Raw genomic sequence first — 23,267 nt, forward strand, 5'->3', positions numbered from 1 at the left:
GCTGCAGCACAGGCAGTATGAACAAATACCTTTTTGAACATTAAAGCATGTAAACATGTCACAGTAGAGGCACAGAATACACAAATGAAACCTGAAGATGAGCATAATAAGGCCCCTTTTAGATAGAACTTTTATGAATGTAATCTTTTTATTGAGCATTTTTTGTCTTAATCCCACCTTTATTTTTAGTTGGACATTGCTGTCCAGAACACTCTCCAAGATGAAGCTGTATTGTCCCCCTTCAGGGCTGTACTAACAGTGAGGATGACACGGTTTGCCCCCTCTCCGTGGTAACGGACTATAGTGAGACCTTGTGAACATTTATGAGCTGATGTTTTACAGCTTTTTGTTATACAGAGTTTTAAATAAATGAGTTTGTGTCTTATATTTGAACAGTTCTGTGATTTTAATGTATGCACCAGTTTGTCTTTGTACTGTTTCTTCTCTATTTGTATATTGATGTGTTAAGTACGGCACTGCAAATTATCTAAACAAATATCAAAGCTGTGGTGTGTGGAATTGAAGTTAAAATACAATTGAAGAAATTGATATGAATTGATATGGTGTATTGAATTGAAATGAACATTAGTGATCAAATGGTTTTATGAATTCTGTCCTCACGTCAGATATGTGGGATGGTTCCCTACCTAATAAGGTCGAGACTCAGAGAGAGGACGAGGTCTGCCTCAGAGTCATCAGACACTTGACTCCTTTTCCTTTTGTTACATCTTATCTGTTTTCAAACTAATATTACTGTAACAATATACAACTATGCATCTAAATCAAGTGAGTGGATCAATGTTGTAAAGTAAATGTAAGCCGACGCGAAACACAGTGTATTAAGATTCATTTTAATACTATCCATGACATTTATCAAAATATCATGTGTTAAGATATTTGTTTTGTAAACTGACCTCTGTATTTTGTATTCTTTGGAACCATTTTATCACATGTGGTATTTCAATACACTTAGGTACATGTTGTTCTTCTACAACTTCCACAAACAAATATCAAACCTAACCATAAACAGTAGGAGTATAAAGCTGTGAACATGTGTTGTAAAGACTCAAGTGGATGTTACAATGTGCATCAAGGTCACATGAGCAAAATCCCTGATGCTCCTTACTGAGATTCCTGTGATGTGGCTCAGTTCTCCCACTATCTGAAACACATGAGAAAGGGTAAGCCCACTTTGACAAAAACAATATAAGCATTAACTCAACTTTGATAAGGTAGATTACTGCTTTGATATGGCTGAACACTATGTCCACGAGTTGCATATTTAAAACACTTAAATACTATTGTAAATGCAATGACGTTTTTAAAACTTTAAAAGTGTTTCACCTGTTCCCATTTTCTGTTATGGAGGACGAACGTAGCCACGGCGATGACACCAACTCCAAGAAGCATGCAGTCTTCAGTCACTGTCACAAACTTCTCTCTGTTTGAAGAGGGTCAATGTAGGATTAAAGAGGTTACAATCCATATGTTTTACATTAACAATGGACTAATTGACAAATGAGGTTGCTGTAGTGATGAACCCACAGAGAGTTAACACTTGGCTCTCTGAGTTCTCCTACTAATAATGTCTTTCAGCATGTTTTGGATTAGTGTGCTAAAATATAGAGTTGTTCTAGCCACAGCAGGCTGCTACTTCCAGTAAAAAATCACCAACAACTCACCAATATCTGCTTCTACAGATAATAACAGAGCTGTGTGTATATTGAAAATGTTTGCTTACATGTTCACCATACTAACTTTAAAGTTGTCAGCATGCTTCATAATCTACAGCACAGTACTACTCCAGAGTTTCAGGCTGTCATAATTGAACAGCTCTATATGCAGGGGGTTGAAAGCTTTGACAAACATGATGACACAAGACACATTTTGAAACCAAAACAACTGACAGTTCTCAGCTGGTCGTTGTCTAACCAACTGCCAGTCAAGCTGCTTGTCCCCTCTACCATGACAGTGAGCACCTGTTCAAAAAACATCAGAAAATGTTTCTCGAAGTGGAGTGTAATACCTCTGTTCTCTGGGAGGGCTCACACACTGAGTGGTCGTCACTAACAACGAGTCGTAGATGGTGGTCCGCTGCAGGCTGATGAACTGGAGAACGTGTTGAGACAGCAGATGCAGACACTCCACAGGGATGGACGGCTCATTGTGTCCTAGGAAAGTTTAGTCACTTCTTTCACTGCTCAATGGATACGACTTGATTTGATTTTCTTACAGTCTTACACTTCACATATGTTGCTCTATGTTTAAAAATCATATCTTACCAAGCACTTCCAGAAGGATTTCCACAAATGACAGAGGGTTAGTAGCATTTAGTTTATATTCCAGCCCTTTGAGGACCATCAGCTCTGATTCCAGGAGAGCCTGCTTGGAAACATCGTGGCCGATTGAATGCAGAAAGCGCACTGCAGTGTTGTTGTCGATTATCTAGGAGAATGATTGACATTTTAGATTTTTTTAAGGGGTGACCCTAAAGGCAACACATTTGTTCATGCACTCAATGTGGGCTATTTTGCATCGATAACGACTTTCAGAATACTGGAAGGATAAATACAAAACTCACATTTAGGTGTTAATTTGACTACACTTTGACTATTCGGATTAGCACACACCCTTCATTCACCAAAGATCCCTTCAGATAAAGCCGCATCTGCATATTTAAACATTACAGTTCAGAAGATTTGTACAGAAGTTTTAAAGTGACCTATTAGACATGTTGTTATCATATTCACCTGCAGTACCTTGCAAAATGTATGGAATTCTGTTCTGTTCAAGCCTACCTTTTATTTAAATCTGCACAGCTCTCCACTTCACATATTTATTTTTAAATATATAAATATTTTGTCCTAAATTACTCTCCTTGTTTGCACATTTATGTATTGTGAAAATATCTATCTATATTTTAAATGTTATAATAGTTTTTAAAATAGTTGTATTATAGTTATACTTTTGGCCCTTTCTCTTAAAATGTATTTTCTTATTATGCTTCTGGTTCTGATTTTACAAAACACATGTCTAAAGATTGTTTTCCCTAAATGAGTTTGTTCTCATACTTTGAGCCAGAGTTATTATATTTGTGTAATGGCTGGTGATACCCTTTAGTAAGGGTATTTATCTATGGTACTTACATGACTATGCAAAGAGAGTTTGCTTGCTATTTGCACGCAGGTAAAGACAATGAAGGGGAATTTCTCCTTGAGCTTTTCAAACACAGCGTCCTCATAACTTCTGGGTTGATCGGCAGCTGCTCCTTGAGGTGTGGGTGTGGCCAACAAATCTGTCAGGTGCTTCACCATGAACCTGGGGAGATAAGTTATTCAAATAAAAGCTAAACCAATATCATTATGGGTGTGGTGGGGAAAGGCTATTGTGCTGCTCTGTATCACCTTTGGAGTAATTCGATGGCGTGGTATCCAGCCAGCGGGTCGAGTCTTAGCTCTTTAGTTATCAGGAAGATGTATTCTGAGCAACACAGAGAGGAAGGTAGGGTAAAAAAAACAAAAAAACATACAATTAGTAACTAGGTACTTTACAGACTCAGTGAAATACCTCAAATATACTATAAATGATCATGTGTCATTATGGATTCAGATCCCACGGCTTGATTTAACATATTCTGTTCCTAAATGGGACAATTTGTGTAATGAGTACTTAACTGGAGGACACATTTGAATGCACTTTTACTTGTAACAAAGTGTTTTATTGTTATTTGGATAAATAATCAGAGTACTTTCACCACTGGAGATTGTAAGTTTTGTAAAACGAGATCAAAATAATAAAATACGAGACAATACTCTCCAGATATTGTTTGTCGTTCGCAAAGTAAAATAACAAATGGGCTCAGGTGGTCCAATAAATACAGGAAAATAAGTCCTGGAATCATTGTACAACAACAAATATTAATATTGATTCTTTTTTTTCTTATCTAGAATGGAGTTATTGCATGAAAACAGCTGAGAAGACATTGAATACAACCACCAATTGCAACCATGCAGAGTTCTTGATACTGCCTTCCTTCTGGGTGGCAAACATCTGACTCAACTCAGTTTCAAAGAGACAATATCTGACATAAATGTATGCAAAACTTCTATTTCAGCATTTCAATTACATAGGTCTATTATAGGTCTAAAGCTAAAAAAACTCCTCTACTTTCCATCTGCTCCTCCTCACTGGGAGGTACGGTCTGCCGAGGTGAATCTGCTCCCTGGAGGACTTTGTATTGAGAACTGGCTTCTATAATAACAGGGCTCACATTACCAGGAGGGTAACATATAAAAGAGTGTGATGACAGAGTACAGTGAAGAAGGCCTGTACAGCTTAATCAATCCCACCTGCTGACACATTTATTAACACTATTGCAAAATGAGACAGTCTGAACCTCAGGTGAAATAATTACAGAATGGCAACTAGTATATGAATAACAGCCTTTCTTATATGCAGTAACTGTGGGCTAAACAGTAGCGACCATAGAATTTGATATATTCATTTATCACAGCACAGTTGAGACGACTGTAGCAGTGAATACAGCTTACAATATTTAGAAGAAAAGAGGAAATGCATCTATTTTGCTATAAGCAGTGGTGGAAAACGTATTTAGATTTTTTTTTTTTTTTACTTTTTCAAAGTACACAAGTAATATCAGCAAAATGTACTTTATGCCTTTATGTGTGTATATTTATATATGTGACATTTCTAAATGATATTGTTGCATCAAATAGCATTTCACTGTTGTAGACAAACAAAGTTCTGATTCACTTTTTGTAAAATATTTAAATAATTGTACTCTTTTGTGACTTTAAGAGTTAGTCCACTAGTTTAATTTTTGGAGATGCATTTTGTCAAAAGTAGCTAAAGCTGTTTATGTAGTGGAGTACAATTACATTATTTCCCTTTTAAATGTAGTGGAGTAGAAGTATAAAGTTGCATACAATGGAAATACTCAAGTATATAGTACAAGTACCTCACAGTTCTACTTAAGTATAGTACTTGTCTACTTAGTTACTTCCCACCTCTGGCTATAAGGAGGTTATACTAATGGTCTCAGCTGTGTGTGATAAAGGGGAATAAACGTCTCCAAAATAACGGTTTTAAATCTGACGTTTGGCTCATACTGGTTTAAAATCGGCAAAATTTGCGTTGTACATAAACATTTCTAAATAAAACACTAGCGCTTTTGTAGACAAATATATAACGTTAGTTTATAATTCCATGAAGTTGTTTTAAAACAAGCGAAAATTCTAAAATAATAAACTGCTAATGTTAGCTCTCAGTGGTAGGTTATAGGCTAGTTACTTACCCATTAGTCTTTTATCTCTGAAGTTTCCGCTACATTTAGATAAACTGTTGATGTTATCTTTGTTCTTTTTGTTGAGATTAACAAGGAAATCTGTTAGAAGGTCAAAAGAAGCTTCTCGAAACTTAACATTTTTATTTGGGCTTGGCGAACAGAAGAAATGTTTCGCCATTTTACTAACACTTGTCTGTTACAAACAAGTAAATAGCAAGAAATGTGTTCACTGTTGCCAAAAATAAATTGGGCCTTTATCTCATATTTCCCGGAAGATGGCGCTATTCACACGCATTCCACACCCGAGGACCAATTCAACGGTCCCCAGTAGGAACCATATAACTGCCGTTGGGGCTAATTTGGATGAAACACCATTCTGTTTCGTAAATTCGTTTGCGCAGTACTGGGTGGCTCCTCTAGTGGTGCTGAGCGCTGATCTCACAACATAGGGATGGGCTACTCACAACAGTGAATACCCGCCTCCAGACCAGTATATCAGTGAAACGCAGCTGCTCGTATTACGGATGTGAGAAGCAACCTTGCATGCCCCATTCACTTCAGACATGGCCGACAAGACGCCACAGGAGTCCAGTGCTCGCGTTGCAACAAGGATAGACATTTCAAAATCGGGTCTTACTCGAGAACAAATGTATTTTATCCGACATATAGAGGTCGAACAGTTGAAGAAGAAGACGCAGATGCTACGGACACGAAATGTAGTGACGGGTCTCGCCATTGGAGCCATCGTTGTGGGAATTTGTATCCTTGCCAAGCACACTAACGTCAACACAAGGTGAACTATGTAACGTTAGCCTAGCATGCTAACGTTACCCAAGGGTTGTTCGATAACACAATGTAAAGCTATGAGCTAGCATACAGTGGCATGTGGTCCTTTTGTGAGTTAAATTATTTGATGGGCTTGTAAATGTAGCTTGTTTTTAGTAAGGAGCTCAGTTTTTTTTCTTTCATTTTGATGCTAGTATGTCGGCCATGACAGGTAACTTAAATGGAAAGGTGTTTATGAGCCTATTAACAAAGTACAGGTTAAGTGATGTATCTTTAAAATCTTGTAACAACTGATTAATATGCATTAAGTGTTAGTCACTGTACTCTCTAAATGTTTCCAAGTTACAGCTTCTTTATTAAGGCAGGCTAGGGAAGATGAGCCCCGGGTTGCGGTCGAATAGTCCAAAAATCAGCTCCTAAGTTCTAACCCTATCGTCTATTCCTTGACCTCTGAGTGAAACGGCACGGGGTTAAGGGATAGTGGATAGGATAATTCAAAAGGATTTAGGAGAAGAGACTGCGGTACTTTAGAGAATCCGACTGCACTTTCACTATCCGACGTGTTTATGATGCGCCAGCGGAGGTCATAAATGTGCGCCTGCTGCTGTGGGGAAACTATGGAAACTACAGTTTTCTATACAGCGGACTACAACATGGATGTTTAATAAGAACGAGGGACTACTGTAAACTCATCTAGAGACTGCACCGTGCTCTGATGCTGTTGTTTTGTGCTTTATGAACGGGGACAACAGAGAAACATATTCTTCATGACCAAAGTTGGAATTGAAATGGTCCACATTAATACAAATGATCCCAATACGTATGATTGTATGAAAAGATCTTAAAATCAATACAAATGTATTTATTCTAAACGTTAGTCCTTAACATCTATCACTGTGTATATCACCATTCAAACATCTTTTAAAAGTTGAACAAACCCCACACAGCTCAGTAAAGACTGAAATGTTGACTTTATTTGATCATTTCAGTAAAAACTAACGTTCATATTTCTCTTTTTGATTATAATACTGATGAACGTTCAAAACAAAGCACTTTGGCAACTTACCACATACGTTTTAAAATGCTTAATAAGCACCGTAACTTTCATGATATCATTTCTCGTTCATAATCGGTAGTTTCCGTGAACGGCCGACTGTTGTGTGACGGCAAATGCCGCGGCCACAAGGCATTGTGGGGCAGCATTTTCTCCTCTCCTTTAGGTTAGGGAGGTCCAGTGGTTCCTAAGCTAAAGGAGGTTATAAAGGAAGTTTGAAACCTCCTTTCCTTTCATTTAGAGAATTTGAACGGCACTTATCATGGCTGCCGGGACTTCCGGGTCATTTCACTCCGTTAGGAAGGTTCCTAAGCTAAATGGACTATTCGACCGCAACCCCGGGCTGCGTTTCACTTGGGTTAAATGGATTCCTTGCGTCCCTCACTTGCGTCGTTTCCCTGCGACTAGTCCCTCCCACCAGGGAAGCATGGAGAGACGCAATGAAACCACGAGAAGCAGGGAAATGAGTTTTAAGAGCAATGGGACGTCCTTTCCTCCGGAGCGTTACGTGAAGCTACGTCCGTTTGTGATGACGCCACACAGCTGTTCGTCTGACAGCAGCTCTGTCCCCATTATTTTCACAAACACCCCCGCCTCTGTTAGTACACATTTACTGACACAAACATTTGTATCATCTGTTGTAGACCCAAATAAATAAAATCAAATAAGAACTCATTCTCAAAAAAGATAAACGCCATTCTTAAAATGTATAAACGAACATTAGTTTGATTAATATTGATTAGAGTGCACAATAGAAATAAAATAATTGAGAGAAGAAAAAGAGATATGTTATATATCAAAACCCAGTTAGATTAACATTCATTGGATTGCACACTTGGTTTGTTTGTGTGGATATGTAGCAAATTAACATGTTAAATAGCACTTAATGACTGACTGAATGGAAATGACAAATGAAAAAAGCGATCATGAAAATGTTTCCAATAAATGAATACAATTATTTTTGACCACTTTGTTGTTCAGATATATCACATATTTGTAACTAAATGATACATTAATTGAAACAAAACACGGTATAAACTGAGGAGTGAGTCCCGTGAGTTTCATGTGTTTTCTTCACTCCGCTGGGAAACTGCTCTCATGTCAAGAAGCATCAGATCATTGCATGCGCTGCATCGTCCAATCAGTGAGCGATACACAGTAAGGGGGCGGGGCGAGTCTCTGAGGATTTCATCGAAGGATGGTCTGGTGGTTCCTTGGTTATAGCTCCTCCATTATCGCTCCTCGGTCCTCCGGCAAAAATAAGGCCATTGGGACGCTACTCAAGATGGCGCAGATAAATCAACTTCCGGTGAGACAGAGGAGCGAGGAAATGAAAAATAAGAGAAGTGAAACGCAGCCCCGGTCGGTCTCCTTGATGGTTTCCCGGTGTTACATTAACTTGTGTCCGACTCCGGATACGTCAGTGGGTACTTTTGATGGCAGATGCCTGCCTAATGCCTGCTTGTTGACTTTATACCGAGACATCAATTGTATACCTATTTTGTTTACCTGCAGTCTTAACTGAAAGCACATGTTTGTCAGTAAAGGAAAATGGACATGAATACATAAAGGTTAGACCTGATAGAAAATGTAATTTACTTACTATCATAATATCAATCTACCATGGCCATCTTCTAGTCTTAACATGCTTTACGTTTTACCCCCCCATTTATTTTTTCCTGTCCTGCATAGGCTACTATTTTCACACTTTTTTTTTTAATCAATTATACTTGATTTTATAGAGTTTAATTATGCCAAAATTAGGCCAATTCTCCAAGTGCAGATAAAAATCAAGCAATTGCATATAAACTTGGCAAATATTTTTCCTTAACCACTTGCTCCCCTGCTAGACGGCTACACATTTTACTCAGTGTCCCAGGAGAAGATTATGGATGAAATGGATGAAGAGGCTAAACGTGCAAGACTGCAGGGACCAAAGACCGGAGCCAACTGAGACGCATGCATCGCCTGCCTGTTGGACTGTCCTGAACTGAGAAGGGACTTATGTGGACACTGAAGCCACTGATTTATATTCCATGGCCGGGTGCTGTTTTCCATGTTGAGACGGCGGTGGACTTGTTTGTTTTTGATTGTGAAGATGATGTTTTGTTGCCGACTTGTAACTTGTGTCTTTTTGATTAAGTTTGCCTGTCAGTGGAAAGGAAGAATCCACTGGCTTTAAATGTTACCCATAAGGCCACACTGTAGAGTAATTAAACCCCACACCGAACAAATGTCCAGCTCTTATCATGGTGATGCATATACACTTTAAGGAGAATATCTTAAATTTCAGTCCGCTAATGTTAAATCTACAGTGGCCTTTTAACAGCGGAGAAACACCAGGGACATTTGTTGATAAAATGATTATCTGTAAAATAAAAATATAATGTATATGATTTGCTTTTAACACAATTATGCCTGTGTAGCTATTTGAGAGAACAAGACACTGGGTGAAGCAGTAAAGGTGACAAGAGCCGTGGTATTGACATTTGCATTTATTTTTGTCAACATTTGATGCATGGGGTCTGATCTAGCCACCAAATCTCGAGTAAAAATATAAAATAAGACATCGTCAGGGAAAGGCACAGATTCAGCATGGCAGGACAGCAGCAGCTTCAGAAAGCAACACAAATATATATTTACATTCAAACTTTTTTAACTTCTTAAAATATATTATGAACTTTGGAAAATCTTACAGGAGTCTCACTGCCAAAAAGTCCAGTGTGAATATTTTTACAAGGCAACTGCTTCACATTCACAGCTTGGACTGATGTCTCCATTTCCCACAATGCACTAATTATTCAGAACTGCAGGAGGGTAGATCGTCATTGCTGTGATCAAACATAAACTGGAAATATTCTCTACCTCCCTGGTGGAAAAATAACATGAACATATCAGCTCCTCATCGACAGTTTTATCCACAAATGCATTAAAATGATTGAACAAAAGTTACTAAAGTGCACAAGGTGCTTGATCTAGGGAACAAGCAATGCTTTTTGCTTGAGCAGGAATTAAGGTTGCCATGTTTAGTTTACTTGTAAACATGATCTATAAAGGCATTCTACTATTTACACATGTACAATCAACAGGAAAGCCAGTAGTCTACAATCTAAGGTGGATTTTTCACAAATCATCAATGAAAAAAACATTTTTAATTAAACCATCTGTAGTACTTGAAAAGCATAGTGTGATGTTGTGTTTGCTAAAGTCTTCTGCAAAGCTTTTCCAACAAGCATGCCAACAACTGCATTGATATAATCGATATCGCCTTGTGTTGCTGCACAATGTGAAAATTAATTTCGGTACATCTAAAGATTGCCAGGAATGCGGTCAAACTTCTCCACGCTGATTATGGAAAATATAAGCCATCCTATCACTAAAGAAATCAGAAGATGTACTACAGGAACAATGTTTTTAAAAATACACATTTGGTTCACAATACTGTGCTCAGATTGATAAACGGCAGTGAATCAGACAAGCAGGAAAATAAGTTCAGTTTCTTTCTGAACTGTGTATTTACAAGAAAGCAATAATGATTTTTAACATGAAGTGATTCTGTTCTTCACTTGCAACAAATTCACGAGAGCTAACGGAGGGCTGAAAGCTGGATGTTACAGTTCCTGGCTAAATCCAGCGTCACTGATTAAAGTTTGTATATATTCTTTTATAAATACATTGAGGTAAATGACCACTGGCAGAGGGAAGCAGTTTGCTGACGGGTGTGCCAGTGAAAGTGTTGAAGCGATCCACCTGCAGGACGGGTTTGACCGCTGCAGTCACGCTTCAGATGAGGTAGTCCACAAACACAGCGTGCTCAGCTGAGTTCATTACTAGGAAACAAGGAAGAAGATATGAAGAAGTAAGTATAAAACATTGTTTAGGTAACATTTAAGAAATAATACAAGTAATTTGAAATGTATCAATGCAATTTTGACTCACCATTCTACTAATGTCAGTGGCAAAGGTGACGCCTTTGCTGGGTTTATCCTGGGAGCCGCTGCTGCTGCCTCCAAGGGAGTTTCTCCTAATGATACCTGGTGGAACAAACATGTGTTATAAAAGCCGTTCAGACATAAGGCTGTTCACGAGCGGATCCTAGAAATGTTCATGTGGTTGGACGGAGAAATATATACTGTACAAGCAGATTTTATTCACAAAAACAATCACATATACTAATATTTGCTTTGAAAATGAAAACAATTAAGTTATTTATGAAGCATAGTATATAAATATCAAAAGGTAACAGTTTAATATCCAAATCTCAATACTTGTTACCCAATCAGTTAGCCTAAAATGTGGTCATAAGAGATCACTACAATTATACAGTATATGTTAATTATTGGTATGTTATATTTAAATATGAATCATTGCATTCTATTTGACAGCCCTAATAGTACCAAAAAAAATACTAAAAGCCAATATGAAGCCCTCTGCTGCATAAAATGAGACCAAAGCAAGCCTAAGACACTATGAATTGACTGAGTTAAATGCACTTTATATAATAAAGTGACTTGCCCCACTGCAAAACACTGTGAGAACAGCAGGGGCCACCAAAGCTATGCAGAGACTATGTCAAATAACAAGTAAGTCACATTTGTATATACTTTTATATAAATAGGGCTGAGAAAAATGATAAAAAATACTATCAAATGTACAATATGGTATGGAAGTGGAACACCAAAAAATCCTAGGAACTTCAGTGGTTTGATAAAATAATAGAACAAAGATAAACCATTATAATGTTGCTGTGCTACAGAGAGGCTGTGAAACCAGGTAATACGAGTGGATATTGCTGCTGACCTTGGGGGGGCAGAATGTCCAGGCGCTGCAGGCTGTTCCTGCGGGACGGGGGGAAGCCGCTCCCCTTGGACAGGTGGCGCTGCCGGCTGGACAGCATGGTGGCAGGACAGACGATGCCCGGGGGGGGCACCTTCCCCATCCTCTCATACAGCTCCTCTATCTCTCTCTTCTGGGCCGCCTGCAGGGCCTGCACCTCCGTCAGGTGTCTGAGCAGGGACACATGGTAACAACTGTTAGTGGTCGAAGGTTCCTTAGGTTATTAAATAAGTAAACACAGGTAGGCCTTAAATCCTTAAAGAAATGTGACGAAGTTAGATTTACTTTTACTTCCTGTAATCAAAATGACAAAACCTGTGTAAAGACTGGGAATAGAACATTCTTGAGGGGTTTCATGAAGTTACATTTTTTAAGTCTGTATCAGTGTTTTTATTATCTGGTTTACACCTACAAAACCCTTTGTTTCCTTATTTGAATTTCAGAAGCTGTGTTGTCTTTCTTTTAAAGGAATACTTTTCACTCCAAATATGATCATTTGCATATCAACCTCTCACCCTATGTGACCTTAAAACTTTCACATGCCTGATGTTTTGATATAGTCATGCTGTTGCTGTTAAACACGGCACCCATTTACTGGGACATCTCTCAGTTTTGGATTCTTTATTCACCTTGGAGGTGGAAAACATATTCTCCAAGGATTCAAGGTCACACAGGGTGATCTAATTGTTATACAAACAGTCATGTTGTGGGGGAACTGTTCCTTTAATGAACTGCTTCTAGCACCACTCACTTGTCTCTGAGCTCCTGCAGCTCCTCCGCGATGTCCAAGTCGTCGCTGTCCGAGTCGTCGCTGCTGATGTAGGGGTTGTTGCGGTTGTAGTTCATGGTCCACAGATGGTGAAGGGCGTTGCTGTACTGCGGGCTCTCTGCCGCTCCGTCCCACAGCCGGCCCTCCACCTCCGCGGCCGTCACCGAGAGCCCGCTGTCCGCAGACGTCCCCAGCAGGCTCAGGCTGTACGCTCTCCTCCGACACTTCTTCTTCGTCCTCTGTCGCTCCCCTACCACCTCCTCCACTTCAACCTCCTCATCCTCTTCTCTGTCCTTCTCCTTGCTCCCAGCCCATCCCACCTGCCCGTCGACCTCCTGCAGGCCGCCTTGGTTGGACCCTCTGTTGGGGCGTTGGTGAGGGGGGGACATGGTGAGGGAGGTGCCCAGGCTGGTCTCAGACTCGCACTGCCCCTCTGTGCTGCTCTCTGACGGGGTGCTGACGCTGTCTGCCGGCTGTGGGGCAGCGGGTGGGGCACCTATGGGTGCAGCGGGTGCAGGGATGTGCATGCTGGGAGAAACCTGGAATCGCCCCACAGTGACCGGTGCACACTGGACTTCTGTAATGCAAGAGAAAAAGAAGGTTTTCATGTTAATACACCAATCCTGCAAGCATTTAAAAAACATTTTCACCTATAACTCGTTTCCTTTACGACAACAATGAATGCAAATACTTTAAAAAGTCTTAATTTACATCTAATAAATAGATTTGTTTAAAAATAAATTCTACTAAACTGTAGCACTCCCTTTACTTACTTCTTGTTCCCATGAATAAGAAGCTGTTACACCTGGACCGCCAATTTATATGAGAGGCAGCCAATCATTGGCTGAACAGTAGTGACTGTTCTGTAATCTGATTACAGCTGATTGATCATCAGAACAAAGCCTCACTCTTCCCTGACTTCCACATATTGATTAAAATGCTATCATGTGTGATTTGGTATCACTCTGTTGTCACTGTGCTTTTTTCCTAAAGTAGTAATCTTCCCCTTCTGCTGGATATACTTTTTAGATGTTAATAGATAGCAGTGACAATATCTGAAGGTTTGTTTACTGGTGTGTCAAACAACTGACGCAAACATGTTGTCGCTTTGCAGCCCATTCAGGGTTTAAAATCCTGCAGGAAAAATAAACTCATTTTAAAGGTCCCATGTCATGGCCATTTCTACATAATTCCATTGTTGAGGTCTACTAGAATAGATGTACATTGTTCAATGTTCCAAAATCACATTGGTTTCTCATGCAGCATCTCTGTATAGTATGTGTATTCACTCTCTGTCCTAAACGGCTTGTTGGAGCTCCTGCCCCCCCCTCCCTATGAGCCCACTGTGCTCTGATTGGTCAGCTCGCCCACTATGTTCTGATGAGTCCACCACCGTTACAGCTGAACATCAGTGTTTATGTGTTACAATGGCGTTTGTTAGCAACCAGAAAATGACACCAGTAATGACAAACAGATGAGAATGCTGCGTGGGGTCTGGGTGCCGTGTTGGCGGGACGTTGTGGGGCTCGCTGCTCCGCCCTTTGAGGCTCGAGGAGCGGACAGTGTGAGCTGTATTATTATTTCCTGATTGCTGCGTGGGGTCTGCGAGACAGCGAGACACTGCGGAACTCAGCCTGAACTCAGCCTGAGCACACACACATACTCTCACAGCCAGGCTGTTCGCCACACAGTTCGACACACACTCACAGCCTGAGAAAAGATAAGGCTGAGTGAGTGTGTGTGCCGGCGAAACTCCGTGGAGTAGCGTGGCTGAGAAAAGATAAGGCTGAGGGAGTGTGTGTGTGTGTGAGGAGCTCCACGGATTGGTCCATTTGGTCGTCGTTCTGTCACTGTGACTAGGAAGAAAAAAATGGAAAAAGAAAGATGTCCAACAAGGCGTTCTGGGGCAGCATAGACAGGTCTTTTCTGTGTTAGAGTTTTACTCGCTACAGGGTGTACTTTGAGGGTTTGTGACTCTGCACACCGTTTACATGCAGAAAAAGCTTCATAACACACAAGGGGACGGGTAATAACTGGAAAAGCATGACATGGGACCTTTAAGAGAAAGCTCATAACACCAGACCTGTCTACCAATTACGAACCACTTCAATAACCATGTGCTAGTCCTTCACATAAACTAGGCAGGATTTAACGTGGCTCATAAACATAGTAATGATTTATTTGACATCCACTAAAAAATCTTACTTTTTATTTGTTTACTTTTCTTTCCATGCCTTAACATATTCAAAAAAATCTGAAAAACAGTATTTTTAAGTGAGGAAAATATATCTTGTTTAAACTCTCTTTCCAGTGAGCTGAACTTAAAATAAATTAAGTTGTTTTTGAATCAGACTCAGAATGCTATTATTTATCTTGGGGGAAATACACCAGAAATACATGAATTTGTTTAATTAATGTTTTATATCTGTTTAATAAAATGTTTGGTATCTTCTTAATATCTGTTTTTAAAGTATATCTTCCTTTGGTTCAAGGTTATATTGCAATTTAACCACCCCACCCCCAAAAGGAGTTACAACTAAGTAAATCTCCTGCAGTTCCTCAGTTCTCCCACTGAGTGTCCCTCTTACAGTAAACACAGAGGGTGTTTGGGTCAGTGCCCACTGAAACAGAGGGACTCTGTTGGATGTGGGCTTCTGAGGAGGGTATAAACACAGCCAGGCATGGATATGGGAGGCGAGACCTGCAATGAGCCTAGCTGCTCTCTGATTGGTCGTCGCCAGAGGGCAGAGCTGCAATCACACCTACGTTTGTGTTCCTTTTCAATGGAACATTACATCCAGACTCGCCGTTACGCAATGGCTCCTGAGGCTCCACTAATAGGTGATAATGTCACCAAGGATACGGCACAAAGAAAATAAAGAGGAATCTGAAAACAACTCGAAAGGAAAATTGGTCGTAACAGCGAGATCCGACTGAATTGAAACCTCATGCATCATATAAAGCATCAGAGAAATAACACTTGGAACACTTGACCCTGTGTGTGTACACCAGCATGTGTGTGGGTTTGTTTGGGGTGCAAACATAAATGTCATTTTCCAGCTCTACCAGCCTCCTGGTTAGTAACATACAACACATTAGGTGACGGAGGAAAAACAGCAGAACATGTGCAGAATTTGTTCTTACCAGATTCTGAGGAAGAGGCGTTTGGTTTCGGGCTACTGGCTTTCATCTCAGGTATGGTGGCGTGCAAAGGAGGGCTGAAGGATGATAACTAGACAGGAAGAATAAACATGGTTAGTAAAAGTGCTACAACTGATGTGCATATTCAATGTCATTCAACAATTCATTGTATCATTTATATCAGAACCATAAATATCCCTGGCCTAATACTCACTGAGAAAACATGATACAAATCAGTACCACACACTGAGGCACACAGATTATAAATAATGGAAAAACAAAGCATGCATAATGGTTTGGTATTGGCAATCATTTGGAGGTGCTGTATTGGATTAGAAAAAGTAGGATCAGTGTAAAAAACAATAACGAAAATAAAGAAATGTGAAAAGAGTGCCCTCTTTATTTCCCGAAGTTGGTGTTTTCTATCCTAATAACAGTCCAAAAAATAAATATATTCAACCAACAACTATTTAAAGTAGAGAAAACTGGGCAAATCGACACATTTAACATTGAATCAGTAAATGTTTGGCATTTTGGCTTGAAAAATTACTTACATGATTAATCATTCATAACTTTTCTATCACGTTACTAATCAATTAACGATTAATCATCTTAAATTACAGGCATACAACATCGTTTAAACCAGAGGCTTTAAAGGTGTTGGCTCAGAAACTACTAAATTACATTTTTTATGCATTTGGTGTATTCGGAAGTTATGTCAAACAGCGATATTAGGCTATCACTCAATTGATGTGTATTTATGGGATCATATACAATAATTATACCAAACACATCCAGGAATTGAGCAAAACGGTAGTTTAAGACTCTAAAAAACATAATTTAGGCAAAGAAACTGGGAATAAAGTGATTAAAGGTGACTCACAGTGCTTTCTGGGCTCTCTGGGGGTGATGGGGAGAGATCTGAGTTTGAACTGGAGACTTCTGATTGTGATTCAGCCTTTACTGGAGACAGTTCTGAATATGAGGCCATATAACTCTGAAGACTTTCCTCCTGGGTCATGCTGGGGGGAGTGGAGGGTCCGACCTGCTGCGAGAGCTCCTGAGGAACCGGTGGAGGAGTGGAAGGCAAGGAAGGTGGAGAAACAGGATACTGCCAGCCTGGATGAGAGCTCTGAGGATAACCCTCCATCAGCAGCATATTCTCAGGGCTGTGGTAGACATTGTTCTGTTGTTGGAAGCCCGCTGTGGAGTAATGCGCCTCTGCTGACGTCTGGTAATGTTGGGGGTACATGGAGGGATAGCCTGACTGGGGGGCCATGTGAGAAGGTAGCTGGTGGGGGTAGCCTGGATAGGAGGGCATCCCCTGGGTGGCCATGTTTCCAGGAGGGATGAAAGACTGGGCCATGCTCATGGCCATGGAGATGACATTAGCTAAAGAAAACAGGGGCTGCGTGTGGGCGGGCCACATGTTGGGGTGCTGGGGGCCAGAGGGGGACATGTTGACACTTTCATTGCTTCCGGGGCTTGGGGTCTCGCTCAGGGGACTCGGGGAACCGGGGGGTGGGGGGGTAACGGAGGAGAAGGTGGGGTTACTGGCAACACGTGTGAGGGGAGGATGATAGCCTGGCTTGGGGGAACCTGGAGAGCCCGGGTACTGGAACGGGAAGTGACTGTGGCCCATGTAGGGTAAGTGGTAGTGCTGGTGGTGCGGCAGGAGGGACGCAGGGTTGTGGTGGTGCTGCTGATACTGGACGGGAGACCCTGGAAGAGAAAGATTTCAAAAAAGGTTTTAATTTGATGTTTAAAGTCAGTTTATTGGGTAATAACAATGAGAAGTCATGTTAAAAGGGTTAGCTAATGTCTACATCTAACTTCAAGCCTAATAAGTGTTAGTTCCTCTGCCTACAAGGTTATATTTTTGGCTCGGTTTGTCTGTCTATCAGCAGGGTTCTGGAAAAACTACTGGCCCTATTTTCATGGGTGTAAGGGAATTGCATGGGCCAAGGAAGAGCTCATAACAAGTTGGTTTGTATCCGAATCATACAGCAAATTCTTGAACGATGTCACACTTTCATTAACATTGCGAGATAACACTTGTGCTGCATTCATGTGGTGTTGGTTTATTTATTCCCTTACTCTTGTGACGCCCTAAAAAGTTGGAACAACAGCTCGGAAACAGCCATCAACGTGTTGTTTAAAACCCTGAGCAATAAAATACAACACATCCTCTTCGTAGTGTTCATGTTGTTTCCACATTACGTCTTAAAGCTCATGACACTCCAAATTCGGAAGAACCACTTCCTAACTCGGAAAATGGGACCATCCCAGGAACAGTGGGCTTGATGGAGGTCTGCGCTAGTTTTAAATGAGAACCCCCCTGTAACAGTGGAATATTGGAATAATTGATCCAGAGGAAGAAGTTACACGACTCCTTCCTCTCTCCTCAGGGTTTGTTCAGTTTAATTCTTCCTGCACCCCCCTGCCAAGATGTACGCCATGTGGAGCAGAAATCCTTCCCGTACTTTCAAGTAATGGGTTTCCATGGTGAACAAAGACGTTTTGTTTAAAAAAAGTATCCGACTATAATTGCATTTGTAAGCCGGAGCAGTTGCACACCGGACCTTCATGGCTGTGAGGCATTCAGCATCAATGGAGCATTCGAGGACGTTTTTCGAGGAGTTAAAATGGAACACATGTGTGGTCACAACTTTTTTTTTATTGGACTGATTGTGCGATTAAAGTCAGGATTTTGACATCCCTCCTTAGGGAGTAGTGGAAGATGCCAATAACCAAACCCCATCCATTGATTTGCCATTTCCCTCAACAATGGCTCCACAGTTATAAACCCCGCCTCCTGTTCCTGATGATGCAAACAAGCCTCTAGTTTTTCCATGCTGACGGAAACATAGGTTAGGCAACAGTCTATAAGGGTGGCGGGGGGCCAAGAAGCATTTCGCAAGAGACCACGCGGTGTACGTCCAGCAGTGAGGGGACACAGGACGAGAGGGGGATCAGAGTGTTGGAATACGGGGGATACATGGAGGATGTGTGTTCTTTAATTGACTTCAAATGCCCCTCCTGTGGGGAGGGAGACTTTGAAAGAGGGAGGAGGCTTTCTTGGAAATTCTATCAGGAGTTTGTGCTGGCAAACAGATGTGGCCGGCTATCGCAACACTGACGGAGAGCTCATGCTTTTACAGCGACAGCATTCACAGCTCCCCTAAAAGCTAGAAAGCGCCCTTCAGGTGAGGTAATTACCCAAGAGGCCCTGCTGCAAAGTAGACACAGACGAAAGCTTTGAGGTGTGCGGATGGTGGATGGCGCCATGCGAATGTCTGAACAATACCAAGAGCGAGCCCTGAGTAGGGGCGGGGGGGGGTTATGAGGTAGCTGAGCTAACTTATTCTTTGCCAAAGGACTGTAACAAATTTTCAGTGTGTTGAAACAGTAAACAATGCGGGGCCTCTTCACGTAGGCACCAGAGGGAGGGCCCGAGGGCCATTTACCTGGGGCGTTGTGGAAAGACTGTGAGCGTAACAGAGGTCGCCCAGGTGAAGTAATGTCTGCACTGAAGAAGTCTCCATTGGGGCACGAGGGAGAGCCACGTAGCCCTACGCTGGGGTTAGCCACACTGAAGTCTATGACAAGACACACATGCATGAATGGATGATGAGCATGCACACACACACAATGATCATGCACGGTTAGAAATGATGAATGAAACAAATGAACGTTAATCTGACATGCTGTGAGAATGCAGTTCACACACACTTAAATGTTACTTGGTGAATTTTATGACATGGTTAAAGAAGAATGGCAGGCAGAAAAGTCCTAAGTATTCATTCACTCTACTACTCACTACTGCTAAAACTACTCGATTATCAAATCAAACTCTTGTTGGCAGAATTTTTACCCGACGTGAGACTTACCAGGCAGAGAAGAGGAGGAGTGTGTTCGAGGAAGGGTGTGACTGTGCAAATTTGGCTGTAAAAGAGCACATTTTATACAATTGTATCTTAATATTCATCCATGGTATGATTCAGCTGCAGTTAAAAACGACTTTGCAGGGTTGATAGCCAACAATAATAGGTGGATCAAAGTTGCAGTAATACTGTAGTGATTGTTCTTTATAGCTTGTGTCTTTATCAAATGGGGAGACTTCTTAAATGCAGATGTAAAAAAACGGAATAAACAAAACTGTTGCAGCGGATGAGATTTCATAAATGTCCCCAATATGAGTCAAGATCCAACAACAATAGGTTTTACACTTCCCATAATGCAACTTAGTAAGATGCAACCTACTATGGTATTCTCCTTTTTTTGTTTACTTCACATCCACATTAGTAATACAGACTTTCAGCTAAGTGACAATTGTTGGGTATTCCTCTATCCACAGAAGGAATTTAACAACAGTTTTCACGAGTTGGTTCGTCCCGCCTCATGAATTGTCTGTGACAAGTAAAGTCCTTTTAATGCCCCTTTAAACAGAGGGAACTGTAACATTGGAGGCCTCAGACGTCAGATAATGTAGCTGACTGAGGCCTGACCTCTAAGACGGCCGTAAAGAAACTGCTGTTAGTTTGTGAGGAGCTGTTCCCATAATATACCATGTTATTAACCGGTTAGCAGAAACTATTGCTACATCTTTGTGCCAGTTTATGAAAAGTCTAGATTGCCACTGTGATCTGATTTAGTATCTCTAAATGAGGCCTATTTTTTGTGATAACCACAGACCAGAAATGTCATAACAAGGCTACATTTTATTTGTATTTATTGTTTCTGGCAGTAATGGGCTTCCATACCATGGTTACTAGATGATGAATAGTATCCTGTGAAACATTACAACATCTTCTAGATGGATTTGCGCAGCTGTACTTTGGGTTTAGTCCTAATTAGCAAACGTAAACATGCTCACCAGCTCAATTACGATGATGCAAATTGCAAACAGAAAACCTGCTTCACATTAGTTTGTTAGCATTTAGCTCAAAGCTCTGTCCTCACAGAGCTGCAGATTAATAGTCCTGTTCTCAAGCGGTGGGTGGAGGAAACAAGCAACAGCCAAACAACAACCATAGATTTCCAGGTATGCATGCTCCGTTTGTACACAGTGTCTCTTCCAAAAACTCTCAGAATAGCGCCCTACCTCAGTGCTACTAAGGCCGGATCAGAGACAGAAAGATGAGCCTGAGGGCTTGTGGGATTCTCCCCACTTCCACCAGTTTGTTATTTTTTTTTGTTGCTGGACAGTGCTGGGAGGAGCAGCCATAATGAGCCTTACGGGAAGTGGACCATGCAGTGTTTTTAATCAGCTGCTGGAGTGGATCCAGGAGAGATTTGACCACTGGAGTTCAGGCTAATTATGTAGCCAACGGGTCGGAAACATGGCAAACAAAGGTAGATAGCTGGCTGTGGAGGTTTACTGTTCTTACTCAACCGCACATTGTATTTCAAAACATGTTAGATCATTTTACTGACGGGCACGAGGAGATTTTGTTCTACAAAATGGAACACATCCTGGCAGAACAGACACTTCCTTTAAGCAGACATACTGTATCTGAGTAGGCATTACGTCATATCTCGTACAGGACGGCTCTGAACAACTATTTTTGTTCTTCCTGGTAGTCATCATTTTACAGTTTCACAGAATGTTAATCCAGAACATCTTAATGAATCCAAACATAAATTATTCTACGCATTCAATGTGGGCAGTTACGCTGGAAAGTTCATTATGGTGTAAGCCCTGGAATGGGGTTGTGGTTGTGGCAACACATAAATGTTTTTAAAAAGCAGGCGGGGGGATTGTTTCCACAAATCACAGGGGTTTATGACAGTAGTGCTTTTAGTAACATTTTGTTCTAAATGAAAGAAGTACCTCAGGTGGCTTTAAGAACCATTAACCTTGGATCTCTAAGGGCAGGCCTCAGGAGGGATTATGGACGGAGTAGAGAGCACTCTACCTAGGTAGGAAGCACTTCTCTCCATTTGATTTATGGGTCTGCCTTTCAGCGAGGCTCACTATGTAATTTATGACAGCATAGTGAAACAAATGCTCAGTTATTTCCTTTGTTCTGATCAGTGATGAGGGTGACTGTTGGCTCTGCTGCTGACCTGTGAGGAAGACAATGAGTTCACCCCGTTGTGGAAAGCAGGGAGGAGGACCGGCTGCTCTTTGGCCATCAGAGCCTCTGCACGCTTGATGATGTCGCCCATGCGGTGGATGAAGCCCTCCTTCTCTGATGGCAGGATGAACTCATTGTGCACCTAGAAGACGCAAGGACAATTATGAAAGAAGTATTTAGATTCTCTAGTTTGGTAAAGAAAAAAAAGCAGAAATACCACAATGGGATATACTCTATTATATTGTTTGCATTTAAATGCATGTTAAAGTATACAGGTGTCATCAGCAAAAAGGATGTAAAGTATCCAAACGTGTAAGAAAACAGATCCTGAGTGTTATGTTTTGATATGATATACCTTTATTAGGTATTGGGTCAAATTTAATGCAATCCAACAGCTCAGCAATAAATTAGGTATTCATTTAATTATATGTTTATTATTGAGGTTGCTTTGTGGTATTGAAATGGATTTCATTATATTGAAAGGTGTTGATAATATATTGCGCACCAAATTTCAAACTAAATAAGGTTAGAATAATCTATATATATTCAACACTATCACACATTACAACCTCAGAAAAAACATATATCAGAAAATGTATAATAGAGAAAAAGTGCCATACAATGGTTCTTAAGGACAGTATGTGACTAGATGTACTTTCCCCCACTGTAAATAAATAAATAGAAGACAATGTGCTTCCATGAATACAAGATGTTCTTGTTGTTGTGTCCATCTACTGTATGAAATCTTTCCACCCCTCAGCAAATGATTATTCTTGGGAAAAAGTACATGAATCATCTCATGTAAATCCACACTACAGCACTTTGTTGGGAGAGGTTTTGCTGTGAATTGTGGGTTGGGGTGTGGTGACCTAACTGTTAGCATGGCATAATTCAGCTCATTTAAAACCCTGGACTGATAACCACAGCCTGTTGGGATGCCAAAGCAACCCTGCTGCGCCCAGGACTGAGTAAACAAAAGCCCACTGTGTTTCTAGAGTCAGGAACACAGTACATTCAGCTCTGCCTCATCGTGTCCACTACCTCTCCAAGCCTCACCCTGTAATGATGTTAGTAACGACAGCAACAGGGGGATGCTCACCTGCGTCACTCACTTCACAGACATAAGATATCATATCAGACAGATATAGGTGCGACAAACAAAAGGCTGTTAACTGGACGCACAATGAATCATGTGTACGTTCAGCTGAGATACAGGAATCTGGAAGACTTATCAGCTTACAGAGTGAATCTTTTGTTTATTTCTGAATCCTCTAAAGTGCCAGGAGGTTTATTCTC

At 40.9% G+C, this 23,267-nt stretch overlaps 3 protein-coding genes across 3 annotated transcripts in view; 1 reads left to right on the plus strand and 2 right to left on the minus strand.

Annotated features, from left to right (window-relative positions):
• Positions 1-907: 907 nt before the first annotated feature.
• cntd1 (cyclin N-terminal domain containing 1) lies at positions 908-5,483 on the minus strand. The gene is made up of 7 exons (XM_034120081.1): positions 5,315-5,483; positions 3,405-3,480; positions 3,147-3,318; positions 2,283-2,445; positions 2,027-2,171; positions 1,345-1,441; positions 908-1,162 (listed from the first exon to the last, which is right to left on the minus strand). Exons 1-7 carry the CDS (start codon positions 5,481-5,483, stop codon positions 1,067-1,069), a joined length of 918 nt encoding a protein of 305 aa, XP_033975972.1. The 3' UTR covers positions 908-1,066.
• Positions 5,484-5,762: 279 nt separating this feature from the next.
• On the plus strand, positions 5,763-9,557 carry LOC117473621 (cytochrome c oxidase assembly factor 3 homolog, mitochondrial). Its single transcript, XM_034119296.1, has 2 exons — positions 5,763-6,064; positions 8,996-9,557. The coding sequence occupies exons 1-2, from the start codon at positions 5,869-5,871 to the stop codon at positions 9,097-9,099; spliced, it is 300 nt and encodes a 99-aa protein (XP_033975187.1). The 5' UTR covers positions 5,763-5,868; the 3' UTR covers positions 9,100-9,557.
• A 68-nt stretch (positions 9,558-9,625) lies between these two features.
• wnk4a (WNK lysine deficient protein kinase 4a) overlaps positions 9,626-23,267 on the minus strand; it is a 48,295-nt gene continuing 34,653 nt past the window's right edge. Inside the window, exons 13-21 of the mRNA XM_034119295.1 lie at positions 21,961-22,113; positions 19,782-19,836; positions 19,359-19,490; positions 16,775-17,613; positions 15,895-15,982; positions 12,733-13,327; positions 11,946-12,151; positions 11,085-11,179; positions 9,626-10,975 (exon numbers count right to left, since the gene is read on the minus strand). Coding sequence (XP_033975186.1) covers positions 10,973-10,975; positions 11,085-11,179; positions 11,946-12,151; positions 12,733-13,327; positions 15,895-15,982; positions 16,775-17,613; positions 19,359-19,490; positions 19,782-19,836; positions 21,961-22,113 — 2,166 coding nt within the window. The 3' untranslated portion in view covers positions 9,626-10,972. The remainder of the gene's footprint in view (positions 10,976-11,084; positions 11,180-11,945; positions 12,152-12,732; positions 13,328-15,894; positions 15,983-16,774; positions 17,614-19,358; positions 19,491-19,781; positions 19,837-21,960; positions 22,114-23,267) is intronic.

This window comes from Trematomus bernacchii, unplaced genomic scaffold, assembly GCF_902827165.1.
Source record: "Trematomus bernacchii unplaced genomic scaffold, fTreBer1.1, whole genome shotgun sequence".
Lineage (NCBI taxonomy): Eukaryota > Metazoa > Chordata > Actinopteri > Perciformes > Nototheniidae > Trematomus > Trematomus bernacchii.

Coding starts and splice junctions, on each gene's coding strand:
- LOC117473621 (XM_034119296.1), top strand. CDS start 5,869: ATGGCCGACAAGACGCCACAGGAGTCCAGTGCTCGCGTTGCAACAAGG. Junction 6,065..8,995: donor AGCCATCGTTGTGGGAATTT/GTATCCTTGCCA, acceptor CTCCCCTGCTAG/ACGGCTACACATTTTACTCA.
- cntd1 (XM_034120081.1), bottom strand. CDS start 5,483: ATGGCGAAACATTTCTTCTGTTCGCCAAGCCCAAATAAAAATGTTAAG. Junction 3,481..5,314: donor CAGAGATAAAAGACTAATGG/GTAAGTAACTAG, acceptor TGTGTTGCTCAG/AATACATCTTCCTGATAACT. Junction 3,319..3,404: donor GCCATCGAATTACTCCAAAG/GTGATACAGAGC, acceptor TTATCTCCCCAG/GTTCATGGTGAAGCACCTGA.